Raw genomic sequence first — 14,222 nt, 5'->3', positions numbered from 1 at the left:
CAAAGACTTCATGTTCCCAAAAAATGATGACAATTTTTATGGATAACAATATGCCATATCACTGGCCCACAATTGTTTGCAATTGGTTTGAAGAACATTCTGGATAATTCAAGTGCCTGACATGAATCCCATAAAACATTTATAGGATATAATTGAGAAGTCAGTTTATGCACAAAATCCTGTGCCAGCAACACTTTCACAATTATGGACAACTGTAGAGGCAGCATGGCTCAATATTTCTGCAGGGGACTTCTGACGACTTGTTGAGCCCATACCATGTTGAGCTGCTGCACTGCACTGGGCAACAGAAGGTCTGACACAGTATTAAGAGTTATCTGTGACTTTTGTCAGCCCAGTGTATGTCCTCTCTGCTTTTACCACCATCACTTATTTTGCTGCCCAGATAACAAAACTAATCAATTATAATGTATCATCTTCTAATCTAATACCCTCAGCATCATGCGATTTATTTTGACTACATCCCGTCATCCTTGTTTTGCTTTTTTTGATCTCTTATAATCTCATTTCAAGAGACTATTGATTCAGTTAAACTGATCTTGATGTCTGACAAAATTACAATGTCATTGGGAAACTTCAATGTCTTGATATTTTCTCCTTGTACTTTAATTCCCTTTCGAAGCATCTCCTTTATTTCCTTCACAACTTGCTCAGTGTATAGACTGAACAACATCAGGGATAGAATACAAACCTGTCACACTCCTTCCCAGTTCCTGATTGGATTAGATGTACTTTTCATTACATAGACCCACAATGAATGATCTCCTAGGATGTGGAACATGTCCTAAAACATAAATATACAATACATATTTACAGAGAAAAAAGATAAGGTATGCTAATGTACCTTCAACAGATTCCAGATCTGCAGTCCATGTGTATGTGGAAGAAGCCAAACAATCTTTGACATATTTTTGTTTAACATGTAGTAACAAATTTGTCACAAAATGTAGATATTCATTACACTGAGCTGCATATAATAATTCTTAGGCTGTTGTAACCATGCATGATCACAGAGAAAAATTTGTGTTCAAAACTTACTTACTTTGTTCACATTAACGTGCTGAAGATGTACATAAGTCATACTTTATGAAATACTTACATTATTCATACTGTATATTGTGTATTGAAATGGGGACCTAGAAGGGATGAAGAGGCCCATAGTGGTCCACAACACCACAACAGGTCGCAGCAGTCATTCACCCTGCTGTTGGCCCACACTGAAGCCAGGCTTATTGTGCAGTTCAGCACCCAGTGGACACCCCTCCCCCCCCCCCTTTCCCCCTCCCGGAACATCTCACCTCGTACCAGATGAGCGCAACCCCAAATGTTTGCGTGGTAGAGTAATTATAGTGTATGTGTACATGGAGACAGTGTTTGCACAGCAATTGCTGACATAGTGTAACTGAGGTGGAATAAGGGGAACCAACCCACATTCACTAATGCAGGTGGAAAACCACCTTAAAAACCATCCATAGGCTGGCTGACACACCGGATCTCGACACAAATCCTGGCGGATTCATACTGGGGACCGGCATGCCTTCCTGCTCAGGAAGCAGCACGTTAGACAGCACGGTTATCCGGGCGAGCTTACATTATTTAATATTATTAATGATATGCAGAGGGGAATCAAATGAAGACCTCAAAAGTGTAATTAAAAATTAACATTTTGTGTCATTGTTCTGAAAGCTGGCAGACTGTTGCCAGTGATGTAAGGAATACGCTACAGGTGGCAGTACACTATGGACAAGCAAAACATGGCCATGATACCAGTTCAAAATGACTGCCCCACTTGCGACGTGCACCAAGGAAGCACAGAGTTCTGTCATACATTTTCTGAGATAGTGAAGGTACGAAACATACTGAAATCAATTGGCAAATGGAGGTCCAGTATGGTGATGCATGTCTGTTACTGCAGCAAGTATGTGAGTGGAGTGACATCAGAGTCTACTGCAGCAGTAGGAGGCTATTGTGATGGAACACTGCCATGTGATGGTGAATGAAATAGCTTCAAATCTGAACATTAGTCATGGCACAGCACATCACATCATTCATAGTGTCATACTGTCTGCAAAATAGGTGCTATGGCAGCTCACTCCAGAACTGAAAGAGCAACATGTTGATGCCTGTGGAGATTTTTTTTTTGTCCTTCTTGATGAGAATTGTTGCGGGAGATGAAACCTGAGTATGCTGCCACCAACCCAAAACAAAGAGAGCAACCAAGGAATGTTACCATTCATCGTCATCGAAACCCAAGAAGTTCTGGTCGCAGCCATCTGAAAGGAAGGCTTTACTGACTCTCTTTTGGGATGGACTAGGCATTGTCTTCTAACACTATACAACTAGGGGAAACACCATCATGAGTGTGTCACATTCCAAATGTTAAAAAAATCAGCTTCAGTCTCCATGAAGGTCAAGCAACTTGTACTTCTGACTGCAGGTGTCATTTTGCTACATGACAATGCTTGGCCTCATACTGCCTATGCAATACTTGCTGCCATCAATGACCTGCACTTTGATATTCTATCACATCTGCTATACTCACCATACCTCACACCTAGTGATTACCACATGTTTGGGTCACTCAAAGAGATGGTAGGAAAAAAGAAACTTCATTCTGATGAAGGGGTGCAGCTGTGCACATGACAAAAGGAATTGTTTTTTCTTCCAGGGGAATCCATGCACTTCCTACATGCTGGAGGAAGTGTGCTGAATGGCAGGGAGACTATGTCAAAAAATGATACATTTGTGTTCCACTTTTGTTCAATAAAAATATTACTATTTAAGGTTTTCATTTGACTCTCCTTTACATACAGATCAGTAACCTCTATTAGGTAATTTGTCAATAAAGTAGGAGGAGATGGCAACCAATAAATCATATAAGTTCCCATTAAACTGAACTTTATAGGTAGTTAAATTATGGCTTCTGGTATGTTGCTGAAAGTGTATGTTCCTGAATAATGTACATCTTTCTAGACCAAAGTAAGTGACTTTAAGTCTTTGTGAAGATCATTTTTACATCTAGTATTAATTCCTTGAACTGGTCTGTGGGCTTCAAAAGAGGTATATTATTAATGACCAATTTCATTACAGGATAAATATATTGAGAAGCAGTAGTTAGTAACAGCAGTTCCTTGAACAAGCGTCTGCAGTATTTTCTTGAGTTCACACCACAAATACTTCATGTTGCATGCTTTTGGACTCAGAACACTGTAACTTGGCTTGTGAGTTACCAGAAAAAATGATCCTTATGTCATTATGGAAGGACACACCTCACTCACACACCAGATGCAGGCTGGTAGGGTGTACAAGGAGTGTGAATAGTGTCAGGTATTGAGTAGTCACTGTGAAAGACTTGCAGATGTTGCATACCCGTGTGAGAAAGCATTATCATCACCTGACAGAGTTTGAAAGATGCCAGTCAACCAATCAAATCATCCAATATCAAGATTTTTGGGCATTCAGAGGTGACAGTGGCCCAGCAGTGGACTGCATGGAGATTTGACTGCAGGGATATTCATCATCCAGTTTCCAATTGACCACATGTGACTATCACAAGGGAGGATCACTGTATTGTGCACTGCACCCGTCATAATGCCTTCACATCTGCATCTGCCATTCAAGAATAAGTAGTGCACACCCTGCAACATTCTGTGTCACCATGCACCATTGACTGAGGACTATAGGCAGACAGATGGCAGAATTATTGCTCTGTCAGATGACTGTGTTTAGTTGGTTGATTTGGGGGAGGGGACCGAACAGCAAGATCATCTGTCCAATCAAATTAGAGGAACCATCCCAGCATTTACCCAAAGCAATTTAGAAAAATCATGGAGAACCTAATTCAGGATGGCTGGATGCACATTTGAACCATCCTCCTGAATGTGAGCCCAGTGTGCTAACCACTGCACCACTTCACTCGGTCGGCAGTGTTCTGAGTGCTGCCATGATCAGGAAGGATGGACTACTGATGAATGCATTACATTGTATTCAGAGATGAATCACAGTTCTGCACTATCCCTGATGACCATTGTCAATGCATATGGCAGCTCCCTGTGGAGAGGTCCTATTCTTCCAATGTTTTGGGGAGGCGCAGCTCTGCTATTCCTGTGTCATGGTGTGGGGAATCATTGGGTATGACTTTAGGTCCACAGCTGGCAGTGATTGATGGTACATCATGGACAACTCGTTCACCAATGTGTTATTTCTCATGTGACAGTATCGTGGTGCCATTTTTCAAAAGGACTGTATGACACGTGTCTCTACAACCTGCCTGCATGATGGTGGGATACTCTCATGACTAGCAGGATCCTGAGATCTGTCTCCAATAGAGCTTGTGTGGAGTCAACTCACACATCATTCACATCTGAGTGGAAGTATCCAGGACATCAAGGTCCAGTTACAACAGTTATGGGCTGGCTTCCTTCATCAGAGGATACAACAGCTTTATGATGCCTTTCCCAATCCTGGGCCAGAGGGGTGCTACATCAAATTGATAAGTGGGCTCACACTTGCAAGTTCTTTGTAAATTTGACACAATTTTGTAATCACTGGAATAACATCGCATACCCTCACAACTCCTGAAGTTTCATTTCATTTCTTCCCACCCTTCTGGGTGCTTAACCTTCTTTGACAGGCAGTGTATTTTTATTTTTCACATTGGTTTCAAAGCATTATTGCTCCATTTTCAGTGCAATACAAAATGGAAGTATAGTGTTAATTCATTCAAAATATTCTGAAGGCCCTGTCAAGAAGCAGAAGCCCTTTCTGGGTGCTTCTTTTTATTAGTCGGTATATATTTGTTTGGCATATTGGTTTCACAGTACTATTACTGCTCCATTTTCAACGAAATGCGAACTGGAGGTATAACGTTCATTCATTCATTTGTTCATCATATTCTGGTGATCCCATCAAGAAGTAAAATCTTCAAGAATGTGGAATGAGTGATGGTAAACATTAGTGAAACTCAATCAGATCATAGAATCTTAATCCGAGCTGTATTAACAGTAAACTGTCACAGTTCTGCGTAATGGTATTCTTGATATTACCAAAGTAACACACATTGAAAGCTGCTGCTTTCTCAACTATACTAAATCTCTATTATTTTAGATTCATATTTCCTTGATGATTCTGACATTTTTCAAAGAAAATAGTTACCTATGTCTGTTAACACATAGTGCTGTTTACAGCACATTACTATTTTTACTATAATAATAATAATTTTATTGTCGTTCAGCTGATTACAGCAATAGACAAAGTCAAGAGCATATATGTCTACATAAACTACTATATCGAAGTGAATTGGTTTACATAAAATAGGTACACGTTAGAATACAGTATTTTCATCTTCAAAGAATTCATCAATGGAGTAAAACGGATTGTTCACTAGTAGCTTGTATAATTTAGCTTTAAAGATATTTACAGGCAGTTCTTTAAAGTCAGCACTTAGTCTATTAAACATCCTTAGTCCAAGAACTAGGTAAGAGTTATGCGATTTTGATAATCTATGATATGGTAAGTCTACAGATGTTCTGTTTCTAGTTTGTCAAGCAATTTTATGATGAGCACCAGTACGTGCCATATCACTAACAAAACTTTTCTATAATCGGTATGTAAAATAAACATGTTTGGTAGCTACATTGCAGTTCTTTCCTCTTACACAAAGAGCAAAAAAGTAAAAAAAAAAAACCGCTCTGAATGACTCTGTCGTTGTGTAGCGTCGATTATCCACATGATTCATACTTAATAAAAAGCAGTGTATTTTCTTTTATTAATTCATCATCCACTCATGAGAGATAACCTTCAGTGATGTGGAACATTCCAAGTAGGAATATATATGATAAAAATGTGTGTATTATGAAAAGGATAGTTGCTACTCACCATATAGGGGAGATGCTGAGTTGCAGATAGGCACAACAAAAAGACTGTCAGAAAATGAGCTTCCAGCCAACAAGGCCTTTGTCAGAGATACAACATACACACACACACACTGATGCAAACAGAACTCACACACACATGACCACAGTCTCGGACTGCTCAGCAGTCATAGACTGTGGTCATGTGCATGTTCTATCTCTGACAACGGCCTTGTTGGCCAAAAGCTCATTTTCTGACAGTCTTTTTGTTGTGTCTATCTGCAACTGAACACTTCCTCTATATGATGAGTAGCAACTATCCTTTTCATTGTATTGTTACATTCCATCCTGGATTTTCCACTGTTGAAAAATGTACATATGTATTTTATGCCACTATATGACACATAGATTAGGAGGTACGTCACTGAGTGTCCACCTGCTTAGCTGAGTGGTAATGTGTTTGCCTACCAGGCAGCAGGCCCAGGTTTGATGCCACGGTGGATTGGAGATCTCTCCGGTTGTGCTCATGGTGTTGTGTTATCCTCATTATCCTTTCATCATCATCGTCATTGACACTCCAATTGCCCAATGTGGTATTGACTGAAGTAAGACTTGCAACCTGGCAGACAAACTTCCCTGGCTGGGACCTTCGAACAAACAATGACATGCGGTCATTTCATTATCATGTCACTGAGTTCGTTCAAAAACTGCCACATTGTGTATGATACATAACTTTATTACTTCTTTGCTTCTAACTCTTTTTGTAAGATATTTCGCAGACAGTGTCCACATATGTTGCTGAATGTACCTACACAAATATATCACTGTACAACACATAGTTCAAAAGATACTTCTTACTCTGACAGGTCTCACCTTTCATTTCAAGAAATGGCAGTTTCCAGTGAGACTTGCATTTGTCATTATAATTAACAAGTCTCAGGCACAATGTATTAAATACTGTGGAGTGGATTTGACATCTCCGTGTGTTTCTCACTGACAACTTTATTTTGCTTGCTCAAGTTCGAGCTCACCCAAGAATGTATTCCTCATAGCTCCTGGGCATGTAGCTATAAATATTGTTTATAATCAAGTTATGAGTTAAGTAAACATTAGAGAGAATTTGTATTTTGCACATTATATTTCTTAATTTCAGTACTGTACATACACATACATTTGTTTGTACATTTGTACATCATGCATATTTCTTTATATGACTGTTTCATAATTTCACAAGTGTTTTCATGAATACCAGGAAATGAAATTTTTTGTATTACACTACAAACACAGTTATTTTTTTGTTTTCATTTCTAATAGAAAAGTGGTAAAATGAATGCCTGGGCAAAGTCACGTTTATCAGCTAGTGGATTAATAAAGCAAAGCATTTCTTAGAATCTGATTTAATTATCAGCTGTTGTTAGACTGTTGTGATCTATTTGGCTAAATTTAAAATACTAAAATTAGTAGAAAAGGGGCTAATCTGAAAAGAAAAAAAATACAAAAACCTCTTGATTCATTATTCAGTTTGGCATTTTGCTTAAGATTCCTAAAATATTGTGATTATTTCTTTGTGGTCTTATTATTCCCGTGCTTAAGCCTGATATGGTTTTGGCATCAGGGATATGTACATAACATAATTACTGCAAATGACTGTTTTTGTTACAGTTGGAGAAGATGACTGTGAAATGGCGTATCAATTGACTAAATGCAGTTATGAAGCTGACAAAGAGGTGAGTGACTGAGGTTCATTATAAAAGTTTGAGAATACATCAGTGAAAGAGTTTCAGATTTTAACCCTGTGAAGCAGGGCAGTACTTTTAGACATTGTCAGAAGACAAATATCCTACCACAAGGAAGCACAGAGACCATGATTTTAATTTATTATGAGACATTTAACCCTTATGTCACAAAATAGATTAGATGATTTTACTTTCCTGTTCAGCTGACAAGTTCCTGATTGACTGGGTCAGTGGATGGAAGTGCTAACCCACAGGACCATATTTTGAGACATTGTGTGTTAAATGTTTGGTTAAATTCAAAGACAAGAACATAAATACAATAATGAACAACAATTTATGTACTAGACAATGCTTTTTAGCAATTCTTAGGGACCTATTCTGTATCAGTGTGTGGTCCACTCGAAAATGCAACACATCAAGTGTCAAGTGACCCTTACTAAGTTGAGGGTTAGCATTTTCTTTCACTGCCCCTTAAAGCAGTAACTTGTCAACTGAACAGAAAAGTGAGATCATCTAATCTATTTTGTGATATAAGGCTTACATGTATCTATCATAAATAATGTTTCCTCACAGCAGAATATTTGTCTTCTTGCAGTGTGTAATCTATACATCACCCCCAATATTGTGTTTGCAACACTGCAGAACAGATCAACACACATGTGTTGTGGTTGACATTGGAATGGATTCACAGGCAGACACAGTCACCTCTCTCAAGCCATCCAGCATACGCGGCTTTGTGGCATAGAGTACCACACAGGAATAAGTCCAGTAGTGTTTGATTGGGAAATCTGGGTGGAAACTCAGCACTTCCTTTTTGACCTTTCCCCTCTCAGCAAATATTTCGTTCAGGAATTACCACACTGTCTTGTTGGAAAAAGCTCGTGAACAGCTGGTACAATTCATTCCTGCAACATGGTAACGTACTTTATCCCTGTCATTGTTATTTTTAAAAAAAGTGGAGGGGGGGGGGGGGGGGCATCGCACAAGTCCCCTGACAGACATGCCGTACCCCAGATTATCAGCTCGTCCTTTTGTAATGTGGGGCTTGTCTCTTGCCCACAATTATGGTGAATGATGGTTCCATTCAATTTAAATGTCACTTCGTCAGACCAAACAATAACATCAGTCAACTGTTCATTATTGTAAATACATTCACGAAATATGAGGTGCCTATCTGTGTCCTTCTCATTCATCATATGAAGTAACCTGGCAATGTAGGGTTTTCTCTTTGCTGGATTTAAAAATCAATTTGCATACATCTGCTTCACATGCAGCTTGATGTGTGGACTTCTTTGGGGATCTTGTGAAAGCTTGTACCACTACATTCACATCTCTTTCATCCACTACTGATTTCATCCTACCACAACTCCCTTCTTCAAGTCACACAAACTTCCTTCCCTCACAACTTTGCCATGTAATTTTGTTGGTACTATATGTAACAGTGGTGTAGTATCAAAATGTGCCCAACATCATCTCTACACTTCTTTCATGTCTTCACGTTTCCACTAACATTTTAAAATCCACTTCCTTTTCTTGAAGAACAAGTTTCCAGCCATTTTGTTATTTATGTGTAGTTACTGGCAGTCAAAAATAAACAGAAGAAAAACAAATGAATGGCTACACACACTATTCAAGAGAGCACCATATAAGCATAATTGCAATAGGTTTTCATTAATACCTTCTCAATTATTAAGATTCAAACAGTGTAAACACCTTTGTGAGACATCCAGTATAAATTAAAGCCACAGTTCCTGTTTGTATTTTTGGGATAACCTCAGGAACTACTATAGAGGTTTTGATACAGTATCCACTAATAGAGAGTCCGATTCACAAGGAAGGTGTTTCGGCACCGACCATAGTGCCAGGCTGGCATGAGCTACCACTACTGGCTGGCTGGCCAGAGCTGCTGCTGGCTTCCTGAATGACCTGCAATGCAGTACGTATCAGATAATAAGCTGATTAGATCACAGCTTTTGGTATAGAGTTAGTGTGAGAAAAGGTCACACAGAAAATGTTGCTCACACTGGACTGACACTGTAGTTGGACAATGGGAAAGTGGCTCAGCTCACGCCAAACTCTATTGTGGTTGTGTGAACCATGCCCTTCTGACACTGTAATTGGACAGACCGGGCAGTGTAGCAGCTCACACCTCCCATCATTGCCTTGAGATGTCACTCCAAACACCAATTAAATATGAAACAGATAAGATTCAAGCCTCCGGAGAACTTCCCTGGCAGGCACTGCCCAAATCGTTTAAGTTATATGAAAGTGGTGATATTCAGTTACTTAACGTTATTCTCCGAATTTTAATCATAACTCTACACAGTGGGCTGTAAACAAAATTACTGCCACAGTAGGCAAGATATCCAGCTGTAGATACTTAGACTTACATGTGTGAAGCTGTGGTGGTTTCCTAACTGAAGTGATAAATGTAACTGAACAGGAAAATTTTACCTGTAAAATTTCAGCTTCACAAAGAAACATGCCACATAAAATATTGTATCTATGTGATTAGAAAGAACACACAACACATACTAAGAGAAGTTTGAGATTTTTTGAAGATTACAATTTTATTTCTAGAAATTCATTAGTAGAATAGAAACAATGAGTTAATAGCTGTTTGTTTATTTTGATTCTTCTTTATTGAACAGTTGATTAATATGTTGTTTGCCAGAAAATGAGTGTATATTTTTATTCCAATACATTTGACATCATTTTTATATACTTTTGAGTTATATGTTATAACTTGTAATTGCATTTTATTTATAGTTTCAGGGGGGAGGGGAATTAGATATTTTTGTGTAAGCATTCTAAGTGCTTTTTGTATAATTAATGTGTTTCAGTATATAAATGCACGGCAATGGCAGAATATTGAACAACTGGAACAGAAGTTTACAGTTTTCATCTTCCTTCTTAGATGGCATTCTTTGCATAGCTTATTTCTCTAATATAAAACTTTCATAGTACTCTGAAATATTTCCCTGTAAGATCAGTTCATATCTCATGGCAGACCCAAATAGTGCATGGTAGACAACCTACAAACTGTCTTCTCTTGTTGATGATAATCAAAGAGATGGGCACCAAGTGTGAAAGGCAGGGGAGGGATGCACCAAGCTTATCATACACATCAAAAGAAGGTTCACTATAGACTGTGCTTAAGTCCTCACTCCCTGAGACACCAGAAGTTTGAAATTTAGTGCTGGGCATTTGTGCAAAGTCTAGTAATCAGGAACGATACATCACAGCACGTCATAATCCAGCTCACAGTGAAAAACGTGAAATTTAGCCACAGATCAGTTTTCAAAATCTCATAGGATATTTTGAACAAGAGGAAGCTTACCCCTCATCGGGTTCTGCAACTTCTCATGCACATTCAAAAACCTCGATGGAACTGGGTAGCAACAGAAATGTTGAAGCTGTGTTAGGCCAATCAAGATGATTGCTTTAGCCACCTAATCACCATGGACAAGTGCTGGATGTATTAGTTTAACGCAAAACAAAGAAGCAAAGCAAGCAGTGAAAATATGTGGATTCCCCTCTGCTGAAAAAGGTGAGGACCTGATTGTGACCAGGCAGGGTACACTGAGTGTCTTTTGGGACTACCAAGATGTGGTCCTAAGATAGTACAGTCATAAGAGGAAAACTGTCAAACAAACATAACACCAAACAGCATGACAAGTTTGTAGGTGGGCATGACAGGCAGCTGGTCATCTAGGTGTATTTGCTCCACGACAACATGTCAGTTCATTCTGCACAAGACACAGTCACATATGTAATTTCTCTGCACTGTCAATTAGTGCCTCTCCCCACCCTTACTTCCACAACCAAAGTGTCCACAAAGCGATCCACAATTGGTAAGAATGTGTCACAATACATGGCAGATATGCAGAGGATTAACACCATCAGCAAATTATATAGTCACAATGTGTGTTTCTTCATTGAGGTGAAAATTAAAACCTTATGATTACTCCTTGCATTAGTGACTTCAGCTGTAGCAGTGTAAGAATAAAGTTGTCTAATGAACAAAAAATGGGAGAATCTTGATGCGATGAAAGACTGTTTGCAGAATAAGAAGCCAACAAATGTGAAAAAATAAGAATCAACACTTAATTTAAGATAATTGTAAATCAAATGGAAAAAATTTGCCATTGTGCCTTGCATTCCATTATTTTCTAGCCTATGGGTAGCCAATTTACTTGGACAATTTGCAGCACTGTGGCAGATCCCAGGAAAGACATTTTTCATGATTGTTATTTATAAACAGTTAGGCTGTCATGTTTTGGTGAAGTTTACTGTACAGTCTACTCTGCCATTATCATTCATTGTTCTGTAGCATACTTCACTAAGTATATAAAGATCAAAGGATGGAGATTAAAAATCTTCAGGACAACAACATCTTGCTTCAGTGCACTTTTTTCCAAACTGCATGTGCCGTGTTCATCAGAAATATAATCCACAACAAAGCATAAACAATATTAAAATCATACACTTTCTTAAACTTCCTGTTGAATACATGTAACACTACAAAGATGGTACTCACTAAACATAACATGCAATGCACTGGCAGGGAAAATGCGACAAAGCAAATATGAGTTCAGTACATAAAAATACTCTGCACTTCACTTCTCAGTCTTTGACTAATTGTGTCCTCACACAGCCCCCCCCCCCCACCCCCCTCCCTCCTCCTCATAGAGTGGAGTTTCTGGGATGAAGAGAGATTTGTGCCATACAATCCTGCCAGCCCTCTTGCAGACTGGACATACAACAGGAGAAACTGGGTGAGTGCTGCATGGAGACTCATCAGTTGATGGCGTAGTCTCATCAGCAACTGCATCAGTTGATGTAGGCACTGGATGTAGAGACTGGTCTGGTGAACAGCATAGGCATGTGCACTGCTACATGATACCACATAGGCATCAGGTGACAATAGAGAGCCTAACTAGCAGTGTCATCCTCCTGGAGCAGATAGGCCGGCTTGAAATGTTCGATGGAAACTTTTGTAGGCTTGCCATTAACTAATAAGGTCACCATATGTTCCTTTTGTGTAATGTGTTTCTGATCATCCATCGCCTTCTTTGAAGCCACTGCTTGTGGGTACTTCGATCCACATTAAGTACGAGTGATATTAAAACTACACGCTTTATTAAATCACCAATTAAGTATGTGCAACTCTACAATAAGATACTTGCCAAATGGAACATGTAATGCACTGGTGGAAACCACAAGTACACAATGTAAACATGAGTTCAGAAAATAAAGATACTCTGCACTTCACTTTTTCAGTGATAGTCATTGACTAATTGCATCTCTAAACTAGTAATACAAGAATTGACTGATTTTCTTTCCATTTTGATTTAAGTGCATACTATTTCCTTCTGAGCATTAGACTGTAGTTGGTTCCATAATACTTAACATTGATAAGTGACAGTTTGTTTTTAATTTCCTTCTGAGCTTTAGACTGTAGTTGGTTCCATAATACTTAACATTAGATAAGTAACAGTGTATTTTTAATTTCCCAGGTGAGTTGATAATTTCAATTTTCGTGTACAGTTTTTGATGAGTGGCCCAACCAGTTTTCTCAGCTATTGTAAATAAGGATCTTAGTTGTTCTTGATGCAGTCTGTAATCAGATGAACAAACAAATCAGTCATCAAAATACTGTACATAAAGACAAAACTGTCAGCTTGGTTGGACTCTCAAAAATCTACTGACTATATACCCTGAAAACCTTACCATATAAAATAAAGTTTGCATGTCAAGGAATGAGCAAAATAAAAGAAAAGGAGGAACAATATTTAGAACACTTAAGCTCATATATACTGGAAAAAAGCGACAGCATTGGTCGTATATTTTTTACTATTGCAAAATCGATTTTCTGTCACTGAGTGACCATCTTCAGTGCTATATTGTATAACTTAAATGGGGATGCACTGTTGTCACTAAGCTTACGGCAATCACATATACTGACAATATAGCACTGAAGATGGTCACTCAGTGACAGAAAATCGATTTTGCAATAGTAAAAAATATACGACCAATGCTGTCTCTTTTTTTCAAGTATACCTGTTATCTGGTCGTAGTGCACAAGACAACATGGAGTCGCCAATCAATAACTTAAGCTCATGCTAAATATCTTTTTTAAGTCTAATATTTTCTAATTAAATTATTCTATTTCTTGTTTTGTTCTACACACTGAACATTTCAGTTCTTACAAGAAGGTTTTACTAATGGTACTTTTTTCTTTTTCTTTTCTAGATTTTCTTGTTCCCATGATGTGCACTACCTGCCAAGCATCACAAGGTTTCATCTTTCATTCCAGTGAAGTAGCAGCATTAATTACACCAGCAGACTGAGACAGTATTTTCTATCTTCCTTGTAGCATGAGTCACAATGATCACCTGATGGTAATTCCAAAAGTGAACAATATACCAACATTAATATGTATGTAAATATGTTATGCATGCCAAATCTGTGACGACCACATGAAAACATAAAAAATAAAGAGCTGACTCCATTAAATTAATTACTGTTTTTTTTTCTAAATGGTATAATGGACAGAATTTTACTATTACAAATTCTCCATGTTTTATATTGTGTTGAATTAGCAATGTAATAC

The 14,222-nt window shown here is 38.3% G+C and overlaps 1 protein-coding gene across 1 annotated transcript in view; it reads left to right on the top strand.

Moving 5' to 3' along the window:
* The window catches only part of LOC124717194 (general odorant-binding protein 72-like), a 60,743-nt gene extending 46,614 nt beyond the window's left edge, over positions 1–14,129 (top strand). The window contains exons 6-7 of the mRNA XM_047243971.1: positions 7,533–7,597; positions 13,862–14,129. Of these exons, the coding sequence (XP_047099927.1) occupies positions 7,533–7,597; positions 13,862–13,879 (83 nt within the window). The 3' untranslated portion in view covers positions 13,880–14,129. The remainder of the gene's footprint in view (positions 1–7,532; positions 7,598–13,861) is intronic.
* Positions 14,130–14,222: the final 93 nt, after the last annotated feature.

Source organism: Schistocerca piceifrons, chromosome 9 (genome assembly GCF_021461385.2).
Source record: "Schistocerca piceifrons isolate TAMUIC-IGC-003096 chromosome 9, iqSchPice1.1, whole genome shotgun sequence".
Taxonomy (NCBI): Eukaryota; Metazoa; Arthropoda; class Insecta; order Orthoptera; family Acrididae; genus Schistocerca; species Schistocerca piceifrons.
Note: the sequence above shows the minus strand (reverse complement) of the source record. Positions and strands in the feature narration are given on the sequence as shown.